The sequence below is a fragment of the Lutra lutra genome, chromosome 2, assembly GCF_902655055.1.
Source record: "Lutra lutra chromosome 2, mLutLut1.2, whole genome shotgun sequence".
Lineage (NCBI taxonomy): Eukaryota > Metazoa > Chordata > Mammalia > Carnivora > Mustelidae > Lutra > Lutra lutra.
This window is the reverse complement of record NC_062279.1, coordinates 27,280,769-27,301,023: the sequence shown is the minus strand read 5'-3', so window position 1 is coordinate 27,301,023 and position 20,255 is coordinate 27,280,769. Positions and strand designations below refer to the sequence as shown.

The 20,255-nt window shown below is 37.7% G+C and overlaps 1 protein-coding gene across 1 annotated transcript; it reads left to right on the top strand.

Annotated features, from left to right (window-relative positions):
• The first annotated feature begins 217 nt into the window (after nt 1-217).
• Nucleotides 218-647, top strand: LOC125092272 (40S ribosomal protein S27-like). Its single transcript, XM_047716658.1, has one exon. It carries the CDS (start codon nt 425-427, stop codon nt 581-583), a length of 159 nt encoding a protein of 52 aa, XP_047572614.1. The 5' UTR covers nt 218-424; the 3' UTR covers nt 584-647.
• The last annotated feature ends 19,608 nt before the right edge of the window (nt 648-20,255 follow it).

The window sequence follows — 20,255 nt, the reverse complement described above, 5'->3', positions numbered from 1 at the left end:
ATCTAGCTGATCTCCTGCTACCTGAATTAGTCTCAGCCTGCTACTTCTCTGCCATCTTGACTCCTCCCTCAGAATAACTTATTTTATATTTAAATCCCAGGTTAGGTCCCGGCGAAGGCTTCGCCTCTCCCGCGCGCGTGGACGTCCCTCCACCGGGTGCGGGTCCCGGGGCCGGCCGCGGGCTTCGAGCCTCAGGCGACGGGCACGGGCGCGGGCCGCGCGCGGCCCGAGGCGGGGGGTAAGATGGCGGCCCCGCTGCGGACGCCAGGCGGCGCGAGCTGCCGCTGCCGCCGGGGCGGCCGCCGCCTTGACCGCGCCTGTCTGCCTCTCGTAGCTCGCGAAGGACCTCCTGCATCCGTCCCCGGAAGAGGAGAAGAGGAAGCACAAGAAGAAGCGCCTGGTGCAGAGCCCCAACTCCTACTTCATGGACGTGAAGTGCCCGGGATGCTACAAAATCACCACCGTCTTCAGCCACGCACAAACGGTAGATCTGTGTGTGGGCTGCTTCACTGTCCTCTGCCAGCCCACGGGAGGAAAGGCGAGGCTTACAGAAGGATGCTCCTTCAGGCGGAAGCAGCACTAAAAGCACCTGGAGTCAGTATGAGTGGGACACTACCCCAATAAACAGATTTTGGATAAAAAAAAAACAAAAACAAACAAAAAAAAAAAATCCCAGGTTAGGAGAAAATCTAACTGACCGTTGGTCCTTTTTTTTTTTTTTTTTTAAGATTTCCACTAAATAGGAAAAGATGGACTGCTCACCAGTGATGCTTTCAGAAACAATCTTTATCTAAAAGGGAAAATATGAAAATGGAAAAAGAAAACCTCACTCAAAGGGAGTCAGGAAGCCATGAAGAGGGAGACTTGCCCTCTTCCACCTGTCACCACTTACACAGTCTAGGAGGAAGAAGGTAGGTCTTCTAGAGGCCTGGCAATCTCAAATTGCCCTCTATGGTAGCCCACAAGTAGCCACCACCACTTTGAACTCTCATTTTCCTCCCACAAACTTTTGTTCAAAACAACTTCTTCCAGCTTCCTCCTTTCCTCTATAAAAGGATGCTCCCATCTTTTGTTCTCCAGACTTGTCTATGGTTTGCCATAGTATGAATGTCCTCAATTGCAATTTCTTAGCTATTCTAAAATAAACTCATTTGCAGCTCAATAACCTTTGCTGCTTAATTTTTAAGGTTGACAGCACACTGTCTTACTATAAGATATATTTGATTTTTAGAACAGGGCAAAAAAAACAAAACAAAACACAAAATAACAAGAAAAAATAAACTTCCAAAAGCTTTAACATGTGTACAACTTTTTTTCTAATTTCCTTTTGTTTTAAAGCACATTTTAAATGTAGTTTCCTGACTTAGTAAGAATTGTCTAATGTATATAAAGATTAATAAAATAAAAAACAGATAAAAGATTTGGAAAGGAAAGAACAAAACTGACAATGTTAACATTCAATTTAATTTTTGAAATAGATAGCACTAGAGACTATAAAGATAAGTTACTAAAGCTTAGAAGAAGTTTTTTTTCTTGTTGTTGTTGTTGTTTTTAAGATTTTATTTATTTATTTGACAGACAGAGATCTACAAGTAGGCAGAGAGGCAGGCAGAGAGAGAGGAGGAAGCAGGCTCCCCGCTGAGCAAAGAGCCCAATGCAGGGCTCGATCCCAGGACCCTGGGATCATGACCCAAGCTGAAGGCAGAGGCTTTAACCCACTGAGCCACCCAGGCACCCCTTAGAAGAAGTTTTGACAGTTGTTAGCTTATTATATACTTATATGAAATGGTATTATGTAAAACAAATAGTCCTTTAATGTGCCTATACTAATTGAAAAAGGATTTCCACTTTAATAACAATGAAAAAACTAAGACTAGATTAACCCTCCACCAAAAATAACTAGAAACCATACAAATACATGTTTTTAAAAAAGTTTCAGACTTGAATAGCAGGTAGCAAAGACAATCATCTTTCAGAAAAGAAAAAGGAGGACACTTTAAGAGAGCCCCAGATCAATGCCTGGAGAGTGTCAAAGCTATGATGTAAGAAGTAAAGACAAAATGAACTCTAGTGGTTTTGCTGAGTCGAAGAGCAAGTTTTGGTGTTCAGGGCAGACTATTGGAAGAGGATGTTACAAAGGAAGAGAATTCTGGAGAGCTGTAGAAGGGTATCCTCGGATGCCTGCTGAGTATAGGTCTGCACTTGCATGCACAGAAATTATACCAGATGAAGAAACAACCACTAAAGGAGAGTACTGTAACCATTCTGAGAACTCACAAAGCCAGAGTAGAAAACCTTCCTAATTAAGAGGGCATTAGGCAGAGGCCTCAGAGGGAATTCCCTCGGTAATGGGGATAAATTAACTATAAATTAAGGACTTTTCTGTCTGATACTGCTGTAACAAAGCTTAGAAGCAACCCGAAGCATTTAAACTGATTATAAAAGATTAATTGTATCCCAGTATAGAGACCACTATACTTAAAGGAATACAATATTTGGTATAGCATATAATATATATACTATAGTAGCACCTCAAGTTAGAATATGAAGGTAAAGATGTATATTAGAAACTCCAGAGCAACCACTAGTACTATAAAAAAAAAATACAGCTAATAAGCAAATGGAGATAAGATAGGATAATAAAATATAATCAATCCAAAATAAGGCAAGGGATAGAAAATAAGCAAAACAACAGGAAAAAAAAACATGTGAGACAAGTTGAAATAGATTATAAGATAAGATTATAAGGTTTCAATCTAATTATATTATAATGACATTATATGTAATAGTTTACATATTCCAATTACAAGCAGAGATTGTCAAGTGGGACAAAAAACGTAAGAGATCCACTTTAGATATAAAGGCCACATAGGCAGTAATACAGATTGTGGGAAAAGATACACGATATGTTAAAAGTAAATGTTAGAAAAATATAGAACATGCTAAAACTAGTCAAAAAAGACCTGGAATAGGTATATTAATATCAGAAAAAGTTTTTAAAAAGCATATTTAAGAGAAAAGAATGTTATCAAAGATAAAGAGGTTGAATTCATAATGAGTTAAATCATTGAGGGGAAAAAGAACAATCGAGGCACTTCAGTGGCTCAGTCAATTGAGCAATCAAAACTCTTGATTTTGGCTCAGGTAATGTTCTCAGGGTCCTAAGATCTGAGGCCCTTGTTAGACTCCATGGTCAGCAGGGAGTCTGCTTGGGATGTTCTCTCTCTCCCTCTCCCTCCCCAGCCCACCACCCTCTGCTTGCATGCACACATTTTCTCTCTCTCTATATTAAAAAAAAAAAAAAAGTTAGAAAAGCTGAATAGCTCGACTTGTATTAAATCAGTTGAATTTGTGGTTTAAAGTATTTCAAAAAATGTAATTCCATGCTAGGGAGGATTCCCTGGTGAATACATTCCAAAAAGAAATAAAACAAAGTGAATACATTTAAAGAAGAAATAAAATTAATTGTACACAAACTATTCCAAAAACACAAAAGGAAAATGTAATTCTCAATGCATTCTCTGAGTTGAAAAACACAAAAACTTCGTAAGAAAATTAAAGACCAATAGTTTTCAGAAATATAGACACAAAATCCTCATTAAACTATAAAGAAATTGACTCAAGCAAACATAAAAATGATAATACATCATAACCAAAGGAGGTTTATTCTAAGAATGTAAGACTATCTCAACATCTGAAAATCAATTAATGTAATTCACCATATTAACAGACCGTGTAAGAAAAAACATATGATTATCTCAAAAGTTGCAAGAAAAGCATTTGACAAAATTTAACACCCACTCCTGATTTTGAAAAATAATCCCCAAAAAATCTCTCAGCAAACTAATGAGAGATATCTGTAGAAACAAAAACTTCAGCTAACATCATACTTAATGTTGAAAGATCACACGCTTTCTCCCTTAAATTAGGAACCAAGGACATATGCTCTCACCACTTCTGGTCAGCATGTTGCTGATGTTGTTCAATAGGCCAGAAAAATAAATTAAAAATGGATAAATTGGAAAAGAATGTATAAAATGGTCTTTGTTCTGAGAAAACATGACTATCTATACAGGAAATTACAAAATATCTACCAAAAAGCTATTAGAATTAATAGGTGAATGGCAAGAATTAATATGTGAATTAGCAAGATCACAGGATACAAGAATTCAAACATCAATTGTATCTTTATATGATAGCAATGAACAATTTAAAAATGAATCTTAAATAGGTACCATTTATAATAGCATCAAAAAATGTCAACCCTGCAGGGATAAAGCTAACAACATATGTGTAAAACTTACCTGCCAAAAACTACTAAAACAATGATGAAAATTTTCAAAGAGCTCATAAATGAAGAGATACTGTATTCATGAACCAGAGACTCAATACTGTTTGGATGTTAATTCACGCCAAATAGATCTACTGAGTCCGTTCAATGCTGATCAAAATCCCAAAAGGCTTTATTCTTTCTTTTTTTTTTAAGAAATTGATGTACTGGGGACTCCTGGGTGGCTCTGTTGCTTAAGGATCTGCCTTTGACTCAGATCATGATCCTGGAGTCCTAGGATCAAGCCCCCGCACATCAGGATCCCTGTTCAGCAGGTGAGTCTGCTTCTGCCCCTGCCCCTCACCGCTTTCATGCTCGCTCTCGTGCTCTCTCTCTCACACTTCCTATCTCTCTCTGTTGAATAAATAAATAAAATCTTTAAAAATAACTGATGAAATGCTTCCAAAATTGATGGAAAAATAACAAACCTAAAATATCCAAAACAACTTTGAAAAAGAATAAAGTTGTATGAGACCAAACAAAATGCTGTAGGAAGGGAGAAACAACAAACCAAAAGTCCTAACAGAACACACCAAATATGGCCTAGGTTGATCAAAGCAAATTTAAACATAGCTTTGTGAATTGAAACACAGATCTCCCATATATTAATGAGCTACCACTAGCACATACATGACCAAGTTATTGGATTATTTGTTCAATTTATACTCTGGTGTAGAAGATTCTGTGTCATAAAAAGAATATTTTGCTGACTTGGAACAGTTGCCAAGGCAAACACACACCTGTTGATACACCATTAATTTAGTCACTGTTCTCAGGTTTACTTAAAACTTACCATGAGAAGAAATTGATGACTTCGCAGAAGGGGAAAAAATAAACACAAATAGAGGAGAAAGCATCGATAGGACTTTCAGAGGTTAGGCATGGGTCTTACGCAGCTGAAGAAAATGAACATGTGGATTCCCTGGGTGGATTTTCATTACAGACAAAGAAACAGTGACCAAGGTACTGCCAAATGGAGCAGTCAGTGAAAAGTTCCCCTAAGGAGAAGTGAATGATAAATTTCAATGGAAAGTTGATAAAAATTACCTTTTCATGCCAATCATCTTCAGTCAATGTGTAGAGAAGAGAAAACCTTTCTATACCTCTGTTTTTCAGGCAATAGAGGACAGCCCACCAAAAGCTAATCATTAATGACACCCATCTTTATCATTTTCTTTAGAAAGGCAGTACATATCTTATTTGCACTGCATCATGCACAAGGAATAATAACTTCAGCCTCATAGAATTTTAGTTTTAAGTCCTCATTGTCCAGCATTGCTCAGGAGATTTATGAACCATTAATAAATTACTTAATCAATCGTTCCTGTCTCTCCAGTTGGACCTCTGCTGTCAGGGTTGGGCATGGCCAGTGAGTCACAGCTGGGTCAGCAGTCCATGACTGACTGCGTCTGCCCTGGAGAGCTGACTGCCAGCCCCTGTCTGGGGCCCCTTTCCCACATGAACTTGCTCTCTTCCATGTACTTTATATTTTAAGTCAAATGAGTCCAAACACATCCTTTAACATTTCTATAAAATCTGTCTAGTCTTTTTTTGTGACAGAAATACCAAAAGTTACATTTATGAAAGTAGAGAATCTTTACTCTGAGGGTTTTCTTAAATTCACAGTCACCCATATGCCAAATTGATTTACTGTTCCTGATTCAGAGACTCTACTGTTATGACTCAGATCATTTTTGCCCTCATGGAATTTGCTTACTGAACATTCAAGTGACTCATTTGAGCCCAATTATCTACTTCTCCCTAGTTTGTATACTCCCCCTTTCATCAAGTATGTCAAAGATCATAAATGTTTCATCAATTGCCCTTGATTTTATTAGTTGCAGTATATTCTTCATATTGTAAAAGAGTTAATTATAGTTAAGGACTGAGGACCTTTGTATCTTAAGTTTTAAATGTTCAACAGATTAACTTTAAAAAATACACTTATGGAGATTTCTGATCTTCTCCACAAGCTTTATCAAATGGACATGATAATATTCTTCCTTGATTTATCTGACCTGAACTCTTCTTGGTTTTGTTTTTTGTTGTTGTTGTTTTTGTCTGTTTTTTTGGTTGCTTCATTTCAGATCTCTTTGCTGTAATCTTCTGCCTTTTATATATTGGTATCTTTGGAGGTTCTAACCTAAACTGTATTCTTTTCCCAGTCTTTACATTCTCTCTGGGTGATTATCCACTGAATTGTTTTTGATTACTATATATATTATTAACTCTAATGTCCCAATCTGTATCTCTGCCTATTCCTTTTTTTTTCCCCCTGGAACTTAGAAAAAGCTGTCTGCTTGCTCAAGCAAGCATGGGATTATCCTGCATCTATCTCCATCCCAACCTGTCCAAACTAAACGCAATACACATGGCCTTCCTCTCTACAGTTGCTTCGCTAGAAAGTGCTCCCTATTTCAGTGAGTGGCATCCCAGATGCTCAGATCTGATTTCTGGGGCCCATTCTTTGCTCTTTCTCATCCCACACTCTCCATTCCAGCAATCACAACATCTTGTCATCAGTAGATAAACCAGCCCCAGTCCTTCTTCCCCACTGGCATCACCACATGTCATGCTGTCATCATTTCTTGTAGCCTCACTGTAATTTTCCCTCCTGCTTCTAACTTGGCCCTGTTCCAATCCATTTAGCACAATGTAGTCCAAGCGATCCTTGTAAATTTCAAATATGATCACGTCGTTCCCTTGTACAATATCAGTCAATGATTTCTCGTGACTCTAAAGTAAAATCTACTCAAGATAGTTTACAATTCCTACATATCTCTATCCCAGTCTTATCTTCCTAACCTCATTTTTCTCCCACCAAGATACTTTTGAACTCAACAGTCCTACTATGGTGAATTATTTTCTTTTCTTAAATATACTACTTCTCACTTTCAACATTTAGCAGTTGCTGCTAATTCTGGCTGGGATACTCCCTATATCCCCCACCTGCCCGTGCCCACTTCCAACAACTAATCCCACTTATCTTTATCTTTCACAGATCATCGTAGATATAATTTCTTCTGAGATTCATTCTTTTGATGCTCAAGGCTAATCTAGATGCTTCTGATGCACCTTATTAATTTCTCTGTAATATCAATTTTTATGCTATGTTTCAATGATACTCAAGTATTTTTTTCTTCTTTTCTATACTTCAAAAACGCTCCCCCATCTAACTTATTGTTACTGAGATTCTTTTCCTTTCTCTCTTTCTCTCTTTCTGTATATTGACACACAATGTTACATTAGTTTCAGGTGTACAATTTAGTTATTTGACAAGTTTACATTATGCTATATTCACAAGTATAGCCACCATCTGTCCCATTACATCACTATTACAATATCATGGACTGTATTCCTTATGTTCTGCCTTTTGTATATGGTATTTCTCAGTCTGACTTATTTCATTTAGCATAAGGTCATCCATGTTGTCTCAAGTGACACAATCTTATCCTCTTTATGGCTGTGTAGTATTTCACTATATGTATGTTATATATGTGTGTGTATATGTATATGCTCACACAAACAAATACCCCACATTTTCCTTATCTGCCTATTAATGGACACAAGTAGGTTGCTTCCATATCTTGGACATTATAAATAATGCTGCAATAATCATACGGGAGCAAATATCTTTTTAAATTAGTGTTTTCATTTTCTTTGGGTAAATACCCAATAGTGAAATTTTTGGATCATATGGTATTTCTATTTTTAATATTTTGAGGGACTGCCAGTATTTTCCACACTGGTTGTACCATCTTACATCTCCACCAGCAGTGCACTAGGATCCCTTTTTCTCTACATCCTTACCAACACTTGTTATTTCTTGTCATTTTGATATTAGTCATTCTAACTGTACAAGACGATATCTCATTGTGGTTTTGGTTTTCATTTCCCTTATAATCAGTGATATTGAACATCTTTTCTGTGTCTGTTGGCCATCTGTATGTCTTCTTTGAAAAAATGTCTATTTAAGCCCTCTGTCCATTTTTTTAAATCAGATTGTTTATTATCAGTACATGAAATTTCAGGTGTGTTTTAAGGGAAGCAAAGCAACCCCAAGGATGTCAGGTGTATGTTCACATAATTAATTTCTGCTATTATTCCAGGAGTGAGACCAAATTTATTAGAACTGTGCTTAAGAACAGTAGACCTTAAAAACTATCAAAAGCCTTAAAATATGCATACAGAAATTCTAATTCTGGGAATTTATGCTGGTGGAACAATTAAGAATTAGCATCAATATTTAATCTCGCAGCATTTTTACAATGGTGAAAATTGAGAACAGCTTAAGTAATCAATAATACAGGATTGGTTTATTAATATATATTACATTTAATAATAAACTAAAACAATAAAAACCATATTTTTGAAATATATTTATTGGCATGAAATATATATATTTTTTAAAGATTTTATTTATTTGATAGAGATTACAAGTAGTCAGAGAGGCAGGCAGAGAGAGAGAGAGGAGGAAGCAGGCTCCCCGCTGAGCAGAGAGCCCGATGCGGGGCTCGATCCCAGGACCCTGAGATCATGACCCGAGCTGAAGGCAGAGGCTTTAACCCACTGAGCCACCCAGGCGCCCCTATTGGCATGAAATATATTTTAATGATACATAATAGCCAAAAAATATTGCCAAACAGTACTCATATGATTTCATATGTCAAATTATATTTAGGTACTTAATATATCATATATAAAAGAGCATGCACTAACATCCTGTATCTGATTCACAGGGTTCGTTGCCCAGGGATAAAATAATTTTTTAAATATTCTCTTCACGGTTTTTGTCTTTGGTTTTTTTTTTTTTACTCTGAGTGTCTGTTTCAAGTATCATAAAATGATCCAAAATATTAAGGAATGTGGGAGCCATGGAGGAGTCTAGCTCAAATGTTTACTGAGATTTTCATTCATCACTTTTCTATTAACTCAGATTTTTCCCCGGAGGACTGCCCGATTGCCTTTTATCAGTGGAAGGTTCTTCTAAGGAAACTGAAGGAAACATATGCTGTGTTGTAGCAGTTTCAGACTTTCATAGTTTGGTGTAAACTGTGGCTATTTCCTGGAGGACAGTGTCTTGCTTGATCAGATGATAACTGAGGGTGTGGTGTCAACAAGATTAAACACAATCGGTGGCTGTGCTATTACAGTAGGAAATACTGTAAGCTTGAATCATTTTCATAACCAGAATTTGCATGACAGGGTTTTTCAGTGATATGTAAAGAAAATGGTGGCTTTTTAATATTTTTAAAATACTGGGCTTATTTTAGAAGACTTTTACTTTCAGTGTTACTAAAATTTAAATGATCATCCTAAGAATTCTTATAGAAAAATCCTATCCAATTGTGTTATTTCAACTCATTGCCTTTAAACTTTAATTAAATCCCTTCTGAGACTTCTATTACAAATACACTAGTAAGAATTTTGCATACCTTACCAAAACTTTTGCTTTAAGGTAAAACATATATTGAATATTTCAGACTAGAGGAGCTCTAAGGAATCGTTGCTGTGATTCATACAAAGAACCTACTGAATTAGGGATTCCTGAAAGGACAGTGGTTATCTTCTGAGCTCACTGCGGTATCAAAAGAAATTTCATGACTCTACTGAAATAATATTCAGCTTCAGTAAATTTGTCTGCCAAGCTATTTTGCTAAAAGATGTTATAGTAATAATCCTCTTCTATAAAATAAGCAGTAAAATAAATTAAAATAAATGCATGTAAAATCATGTCAATTTCTCAAACTTCAGAGCACTTGATTTGTTAAACAATAATTGTGATTACTATTTTGATGGAGACCTTGATAAAATCCAGCCAGATTCATTCACTGCATAAGTTCCTCCCAGGGAGTTGACAGAAGTTTCTCTGCAGCTACAAGAACTCATTCTGGCTAAATAACTCACTGTAGGCAGAACTCACTAGCTAGTAAGAACTTACTAGCAGGAACCTGAGAGGCCTTGTGGATCTCCATGAAGTCTGTGCCTTGTCCTACAGTCTGTGCAGATGATCCATAGACACCTGGTGGTGTCCACATGAACATAATGACCACTGGCAATGATCCATCTAGTCTGTAGCCCCCAAACATGCCACAGATGTTTTCCTTTTGCCACTTATGTGTTAGACCTGCCCACTTTGTCCTCTACCTGCCTTTAGCCCTGACTCTCTGTGCTTCCTTCAGTAATTCAGAGCTAGGTAGTCACTTCTATCTGACATATCCAGAAAGTAAAAAGTACATTTAAATGTAATAAAAAAAAAACAAAAACAAGGAAATGAGTAGGGATGCAAACAGCTTACAGGGTACTAAATATTCTTTCATTTCCCAATTTTCCACTACAGTTGATTTCCATGTTCATCTTCAACTTGAGCTTTTAAGATGATTGCAATGCAGATTCACAGCCTTGGATTATGCAAAGATAAAATAGCTTATATTGGATGCTATACTCAGCCCAGGTGCCTCCTCAGCACTGAAGGACATAGTCCCTTAGCTACTTAGAGGGCTGCTGGGGACAGTCCTCAACTATCAGCTCTCCTGGAATTGGTTTTTGGTGGAGAAAGCTACACCTGCTGATGCCACAATCCCTTTGCAGGAGCAGGTGTTTTTTTTTCCCCAGTTATGACCAGAACACCTTTTCATCTAGATTGTATAAAACTAGTTGTAGCTTCAGGTTGGAATAGCTACAGATTGGTGGGTGGTGAGGAATAACCTGGAGAAATAGTCAGGGGCCGAGAAAGAGGGAGATCGGATCACAGACGAGGATACGTGGAGGAGTAGCATGTAGCTGGAACTACATGGGCATAATGGATGAAAATCTTTGAACTGCATTGTAACACCCACCCGAAAACATCTACCCTGAAAGGGACAACAAAACCAAATGCCTCAGCCAGCTTCCATCACTGGGAATGTTAGTGGTAGCATAAAAGATACATAAAGGGAGTAACTCTGGAGTAAGGGATAGAGACTATACATGGGATTAACAGCAGGGGCTCCCTCTCATTTAAGCTGGTCTAGCTCTTGGTGCTACCAAACCAAATATTAATTTATCAGAAACAAAGACTAAATTTTGGTCCTCAATATCACAGCATTCTTTCAGGAGATCAGCTAGCCACCTGCTGCAAGTTGCCCAAGAGTACTCCTTTCTTCCTGGAAGAGTCAGTGATTTATCCTGACAGTAATGGAGATATATTCTGAATATGTACTTGCTTTCCTGCCTGCAGGTCTCAGGTAACATCACTTTCTGAGAGTTTACCATGTTGGATTCAAGATAGTCATTTCATATATTATGTCAATCCAAGGGACCCACTTTAAAGCAAAGCAGGACCATCAGTAGGGTACCTGACGGTAGGATCTGTCTATAGGATATCCATGCCACATCACTCAGAAGATGCCCACTGGGCAGAGTGACAAAACAGCCTGTTTAAACCTAATGGAGGTGCAAACTCAGGTATATTTCCCTGTGAGATATAATAACATCTTTCAGATATAGCATACACCCTAAATCAATGAGCATGATATTGTTACAGATCCCTAATAAGTAGAATACATAGGTGAAAACCAAGGAGAAGCAGAAGTGGTAACTTTACCAACATTCCTAATTACCCCTTTGAGGAATGTGTGCTTTTTGTTTCTGAAACTCTAGGGTCTGTGGTTTTAAAGATCTTTGTTCCCAAAGGGATGTTTCTGCCACAGGCATTTCATCATCCCATTGAAATTTAATCTATGGGAGCTACCTGGGCACTTTGAATTTCTTATGGCAAGGGACCAGCGGACAAGGAAAGTATTCACCATCCTAATAGATGTGGTTGTCCATGATTGTCCATGCTCCTCTGTCACAGGAGGTAGAGCTACTACTACAGGGAGATTGCAATGGACTGGATGTCTGTGTACAACTCAAATTCACATGTTGAAATCTAACTCCCAGTGTGATGGTGTCTGGATGTGGGGCCTTTGAGAGGTAATTAGATCATGAGGGTGGAGCCCTCATGAACGGTATTAGTGCCCTTATAAAGAAGACCTTAGAGAGGTCCCTCACCCCTTCCACCATACTGAGGACATAGGGAAGATAGCATCCATGTATGAACCAGGAGGCAGAGCCTCACCAGACACTAAATCTGTTGCCACCTTGACGCTGGGCTTCCCAGTCTCCAGAACTGAGAAATATATGTTGTTGTTTAAGGCACAATCCCAGTCTACAGTATTTTTTGCTATAGTAGCCTGAACAAACTAAGCAGCATATGTTGGGCATTCAGGTTATCCACTTTTAGAAAAACTCTGACAATTTGTGTTAGTAAATGGACATGTTTGACAGCCAGAGCCTGAAGAAAGTATAATACCCATGGCCTCATACCATCAGGTGATCCATCTAGAAGAGTGGAGGTTATATTTGAGGGTTAATATAGTCCAGAATGGGAAGTAGAAGATAGAAACTGGGTATTAGGTCTGATCTTGAGACCAGCTACAGTGATGAGGTCTATAATTTTCCTCCAGGAAGGCCCCTAGAATCCTTGAAGGTCCTGCTCCAAACTTATACAAAGAAGTAGAAGACACGTAGCAAAGAATGAACTGTAGTTGATGCTGCTACAGTTGCCCAGACCTCTTTCAGACTGAAGGACCTATGCCTACCCTTCCCGCTGATTGTACTTAGCTTTTGAGCCTCACAAAGATTGCCCTGGACTGAAGAAAGCCTCTCATCCAAGGTCACACTGCTTTCCAGGGACAACCTATCCAATGACTGGCTGATGGAGGTACATAAATTCCCACTGTCTTTGCTTGAACTTGAAATCTAAAGGGCCATCCCAGCTTCAGAGATCCTCATGGGGTTAGCAGAAGAAGCTGAATTTCTCACTCTTCCTAATCTTGTTTCTTTCTTTACTCCACAGGTGTTAATTTTAAGAGCCTTCACCAATAAACCTCCTGAGCGTTCCTCTCTGCCTCAGAGTCTATTTCTCAAGAACTTCCCTGCATTAATGGTTTTGACTGTGAGACTACTGTGCAGTTGGGCAATGCAAAGTCTCAACCCTGGAACACTCTCCAGGGAACTCAAATTCCTGGACTCTACACAAGTAGGAAGCCTTCCTTTTTTTGTGGGGTCAAAGGCTCTACTGAAATTGCAGACCTACTCCAAAGGACTCTTTCTTCTCAGCCCAAGTTTTGACTCTATTTCTCTGGCTGGGAGTATACTTCCCACACCACTAACTTGAAGACTTCAGTTCTCCATCTTCCAAAAAAAATCATAATCTATCAGTTTTCTTAAAGTAGCACTGCCCAATAGAAATCCAATGAAAATCACATGCATAACTTATAATTTTCTAGTTTCCACATTCATAGTTAAACATGTGAAACTAATTTTAATAACATAGTTTATTTAACCAAATATATTAAAAAATCATCATTTTAACATGTACTCATTATAAAAAATATTAATGAGGTATATCATTTTTTTTTTTTTTTGGTACTAAGTTCGATGTATCTGTTGTGCATTTTATTCTTACACTATATCTCATTTCTGGCTAGTCATATTTTCAGTGCTCGATAGGCACAGGTGGCTAGTGCCTGCCCTTTTAGACAGTGTATTTTTTAGGGACTTAGCTGAATCATTCACCTGTCTCTGAGGAAGAAAGGACTCAATATTCATATGCAGATTATCATAGAGTCAGAGCCCTAAATCAGACTCAGAGTGTCAATGCTTGCTTTAAAATGGTAATCTTTTCTTTTACCAGGAGACTCACTCTAAATGTCAGTCCAGAATTTGATATAGAGTGCACTTTGGGACCTAAATTTTAGGGTGTAGGCTTGACCTGCTAATGGTGATTAATACACTTAAGGAGTGGTTGAAGACCTTGTGATTGAGTCATGACAAACACTTTTAATTATAAAATAGCAGTGTGTTGGCTCTTCCTGGCTTTTAGATGATGTATTTGTTAGAGTCATGAAGTTACCTGTCTTTAGAATCACTGGAAGTTAAGTCAAAGATAATTTATTTGATTCAAACACTACAATAATCATGTTATGTGACCTATGGGAATAGATATCAAATACGCTTTAAAAAAAAACAATTACGGGCGCCTGGGTGGCTCAGTGGGTTAAGCCACTGCCTTCGGCTCAGGTCATGATCTCAGGGTCCTGGGATCGAGCCCCGCATCAGGCTCTCTGCTCAGCAGGGAGTCTGCTTCCCTCTCTCTCTCTGCCTGCCTCTCTGCCTACTTGTGATCTCTCTCTGTCAAATAAATAAATAAAATCTTAAAAAAAAAAAACAATTATGTCATTTCATGAAGTCATCTTATTAAGGATGACTACAAAACCCAGAAAATAACCCTGTTTTCTAAATATATATGGACTAGATTTATTAGTATTCTTAAACTAATTCTTAAGAAAGTAATTTTAGTTTTTGGTATAAAAGTAATAAGTATACATTAAACTATACTAGATTTGTGTTATGACTCTAAAGTTATATTTGCTTGAACATATTTGGGTAGTAATAGTATGATGTTTAAAACTGCTGTCTGGGTTCATACCCTAGGCTCACTATTTAGTAGCTGTGTGACCTTAGGCAAGTCACTGAAACTTTCTGCATTTGAGTTTCTGTCCCGTATTTGTAAAAATTAAAAAAAAAAATACCATGCCTTTCTTTTAGGGTTGATGTGAGGGTTGTCTGAATCTATAGATATAAGGCATTTAAAAAGTGCTTGGCACAGGGGCTTCTGGGTGGCTCAGCTGGTTAAGGATCTGACTCTTGATCTCAGCGTAGGTCATTATCATCGGGCCCTAGGATCAAGTCCCACTTTGGGCTCTGAGCTTAGCAGTGAGTCTGCTTGAGATTCTGTCTCTCTGTCTCTCCCTCTCCCTCTGCCTGTCCCCCCCACTCACTCACACACATACTCTCTTTCTCTCTCTCTCAAATAAATAAATAAATAAATCTTTTTTTTTTTTAAGTGCTTGGCACAGAGTTAAGTTCTCAATCCATTACTGTTTTCAAATGCCTATTATACCTACGACAATGAGAAGTTGCTCTTGAATAACTGCTTGAAAAGACATTATCCCATTTAATTCACATGATGACCCTAGGATGTAGCTGCCTCCATCTTACTTATGAGGAAAACAAAGTCCAGAGAAATGGAGCAATTTGTTCAAGGTCACACCTACACAGTGGTCAGGTTAAGGCAGCCAGGTTCAAAGCTAGTAAACACAATCCAGTAGCTATCTTAGTGTTGCTTCATAACCTTTTCTTTCCTCCCTCTCAGATTCATTATGAATGTTTCAGTCTGGTCACGTCATCTGTTTGGTCCATTCTCCACAAGTCAGGAGATTAGATCTCAATCTCAGTCAATCTTGTCCTTGATGCAACAGGCAATCGAAATCCTTTCTTAGAATATATATCAATATAAAGCTTGGTTCTTCCAAAGACCCCATGAGCCATCTTTAAGTTTGTTGATGAAATACCTGTTCTAGCTTAAACCACAGATATTGCTCTCTGATTTTTTTTTTTATTCAAACGAGTTGGCACACTTTTATTCATCTGAGAACAACATTTTCTACAAATCCATCTGAGAACTACAATATATGCATGTGGATTTATATTAAAAACAAATTCACCACTTTGCCCTTCAGTCTTTCCTCAAAGTCTCAAGGATATCAAATTTTGTTACCTCACGGCCTGAAGGCCATCGCTGTTATAAAATAAAGCTGCACATTTATTCACATATAGTTTTCAAAGTATTGCAGAGTTATCTCCTCTGCAGCAAGATTTAACTTTCAAGATCCAATTAGATGGTTCATCACACTGTATTTAACATTACATCATTATTGCTTTACATTAGACATCCTCCTTTGAGCCAAGTCAATCAAGAGTAAAAATCCATCTTTTAAAAAAAATTTCTAAAACACACAAAATTAAAAATCTATTAAAGAGAAGCTCTTGATTTGCCAGAATCTGTTTTACAAAGGAATATTTCATCAATTTTCCTATCAGAGAATACAGAATTCTGAACTGGGGGATATCTAATTCCTTTTCATTAATAGAAAATTACTAAATAGTCATGATGCTTGATAAAACTATAAATGATAAATTCTTAGAAACCACAGGCAGATAACAATAAATGTCAACATTTATAAGAAAGGAGAATAATGCTTAGCTATATCTAATATATTAAAAAATATATTTTTAAAAATCACAAAAACCATAGGTTTGTGATTACTTTATTTTAAAAAAGAATTTAAAAGGAAAATCAGGGGCACCTGGGTGGCTCAGTGGGTTAAAGCCTCTGCCCTCAGCTCAGGTCATGATCCCAGGGTCCTGGGATCGAGCCCTGCATCAAGCTCTCTTTTCAGCAGGGAGCCTGCTTCCCCCTCTCTCTCTCCACCTACTTCTCTGCCTACTTGTGATCTCTGTCAAATAAATAAATAAAAATCTGTAAAAAAATACATTAAAAAATAAGAGGAAAATCAATTTAATTATATATACAAAATATTGTGAAATGGAGTTAATATCATATTTAATGTTTCTGGACTTCTTTTTTTTTTTTTTTTCTTTTAGGGAGACCATTTCTTTTTTTTTTTTTTAATTTTTTTATTTTTTTCAGCATAACAGTATTCATTATTTTTGCACCACACCCAGTGCTCCATGTAATCCGTGCCCTCTACAATACCCACCACCTGGTGCCCCCAACCTCCCACCCCCCACCCCTTCAAAATTCTCAGATCGTTTTTCAGAGTCCATAGTCTCTCATGGTTCACCTCCCCTTCCAATTTCCCTCAACTCCCTTCTCCTCTCCATCTCCCCTTGTCCTCCATGCTATTTGTTATGCTCCACAAATAAGTGAAACCATATGATAATTGACTCTCTCTGCTTGACTTATTTCACTCAGCATAATCTCTTCCAGTCCCGTCCATGTTGCTACAAAACTTGGGTATTCATCCTTTCTTTTTTTTTTTTTTTTTTTACAGCTTTATAAACATATATTTTTATCCCCAGGGGTACAGGTCTGCGAATCGCCAGGTTTACACACTTCACAGCACTCACCATAGCACATACCCTCCCCAATATCCATAACCCCACCCCCCTCTCCCAACCCCCTCCCCCCATCAACCCTCAGTTTGTTTTGTGAGATTAAGAGTCACTTATGGTTTGTCTCCCTCCCAATCCCATCTTGTTTCATTTACTCTTCTCCTACCCCCTCAACCCCCCATGTTGCATCTCCTCTCCCTCATATCAGGGAGATCATATGATAGTTGTCTTTCTCCGATTGACTTATTTCGCTAAGCATGATACCCTCTAGTTCCATCCACGTTGTCGCAAATGGCAAGATTTCATTTCTTTTGATGGCTGCATAGTATTCCATTGTGTATATATACCACTTCTTCTTTATCCATTCATCTGTAGATGGACATCTAGGTTCTTTCCATAGTTTGGCTATTGTAGACATTGCTGCTATAAACATTCGGGTGCACGTGCCCCTTTGGATCACTACGTTTGTATCTTTAGGGTAAATACCCAGCAGTGCAATTGCGGGGTCATACGGTAGTTCTATTTTCAACTTTTTGAGGAACCTCCATGCTGTTTTCCAGAGTGGTTGCACCAGCTTGCATTCCCACCAACAGTGTAGGAGTCCATCCCATTTACAATTGCACCCAAAACTATAAGATACCTAGGAATAAACCTAACCAAAGAGACTAAGAATCTATTCTCAGAAAACTATAAAGTACTCATGAAAGAAATTGAGGAAGACACAAAGAAATGGAAAAATGTTCCATGCTCCTGGATTGGAAGAATAAATATTGTGAAAATGTCTTTGCTACCTAAAGCAATCTACACATTTAATGCAATTCCTATCAAAGTACCATCCATTTTTTTCAAAGAAATGGAACAAATAATCCTAAAATTTATATGGAACCAGAAAAGACCTCGAATAGCCAAAGGAATATTGAAAAAGAAAGCCAAAGTTGGTGGCATCACAATTCCAGACTTCAAGCTCTATTACAAAACTGTCATCATCAAGACAGCATGGTACTGGCACAAAAACAGACACATAGATCAATGGAACAGAATAGAGAGCCCAGAAATGGACCCTCAACTCTATGGTCAACTCATCTTCGACAAAGCAGGAAAGAATGTCCAATGGAAAAAAGACAGCCTCTTCAATAAATGGTGTTGGGAAAATTGGACAGCCACATGCAGAAAAATGATATTGGATCATTTCCTTACACCACACACGAAAATAGACTCAAAATGGATGAAGGATCTCAATGTGAGAAAGGAATCCATCCAAATCCTTGAGGAGAACACAGGCAGCAACCTCTTCAACCTTAGCCGCAGCAACATCTTCCTAGGAACATCACCAAAGGCAAGGGAAGCAAGGGCAAAAATGAACTTTTGGGATTTTATCAAGATCAAAAGCTTTTGCACAGCAAAGGAAACAGTGAGCAAAACCAAAAGACAACTGACAGAATGGGAGAAGATATTTGCAAATGACATATCAGATAAAGGGCTAGTGTACAAAATCTATAAAGAACTTAGCAAACTCAACACCCAAAGAACAAATAATCCAATCAAGAAATGGGCAGAGGACATGAACAGACATTTCTGCAAAGAAGACATCCAGATGGCCAAAAGACACATGAAAAAGTGCTCCATATCACTCGGCATCAGGGAAATACAAATCAAAACCACCATGAGATATCACCTCACACCAGTCAGAATGGCTAAAATTAACAAGTCAGGAAATGACAGATGCTGGCGAGGATGCGGAGAAAGGGGAACCCTCTGGACTTCTTTTTAAGGGCCAATTTTTTCTTTAAATAGAGAAACTGCAGCAGCCATCAGGAAATTCAAATAAAAACCACAATAAGATGCCACTAGGATAGTTATAATACAAAAGACAGATAAATAGCATGTATTGATAAGGATGTAGAGAAATTGGAACCCTCTTATATTATTGGTGGAAATGTAAAATGGTACAACTGATTTGGAAAACAAAGAATCTGGCAGTTCCTCACATGGTTAAACATAGAGTTGCCATATGATCAAGCAATTTCACTCCTCCATGTATCTCCAATAGTAACAAAATACATAAATGTTCATAGAAGCATTATTCATAATCACCCAAAATGCAAACAATACAAATGTCCATCTGATGAATGGATAAATCAATGAGATATATCCATACAGTAGAATATTATTCAGCAATAAAAAGGAACTAATTACTGATACAACATAAGTCAATCCTAAAAACATGATACTAAGTGAAAGAAGCCAATCAGAAAGGAACACATATTGTGTGATTTTGTTTATATCACATCGAAAATAGGCAATATGTAGAGTCAGAAAATAGATCTGTGGTTGTCTAGAATTGGGGAAGACAGGGTTTGGGGGTGGAGGCTAAGGAGTACAGTGTTTCTTTTTGGGGTAATGAAAATTTTCTAGAATTGATTGTGGTGATGGTTGTACAACTCAATGAAGATATTAAAAGCAATTAAATTGTACTCTATAAGGGGTGCCCGTGTTGCTCACTCAGTGAAACATCTGCCTTCCGCTTAGGTCCTGATATCAGGGTCCTAGGATTGAGCCCCATGTCAGGCTTCCTGCTAACTGGGGAGTCTGCTTCTCCCTCTGCCCCTTCCTACTGCTTATGTTCTCTCTTTCAAACAAATAAATAAAATATTAAATAAATTATTCTCTAAATGGATAAATTGTATGGTATGTGAATTATACCACAACAGAGGTGTTTTTTTTTGGATTATTGTTTTCGTTTTTTTAAAGAAACAGCATAGCAAGTCACTATTAAATTGAAAAAATATCTTTTTTTCCCTCCAGATTTGTGTGAAGGTCTTTCCAAAGTCTATGGTATGTAACACATTGAATTAATATAAAGGTCTTAAATTAGGGTTGTAATTATATTTTACTAATTCTTAATCAAAATATATGCTAG

What these genes read in the sequence shown, in the direction of transcription:
- LOC125092272 (XM_047716658.1), top strand. Translation starts at nt 425, where the DNA reads ATGGACGTGAAGTGCCCGGGATGCTACAAAATCACCACCGTCTTCAGC.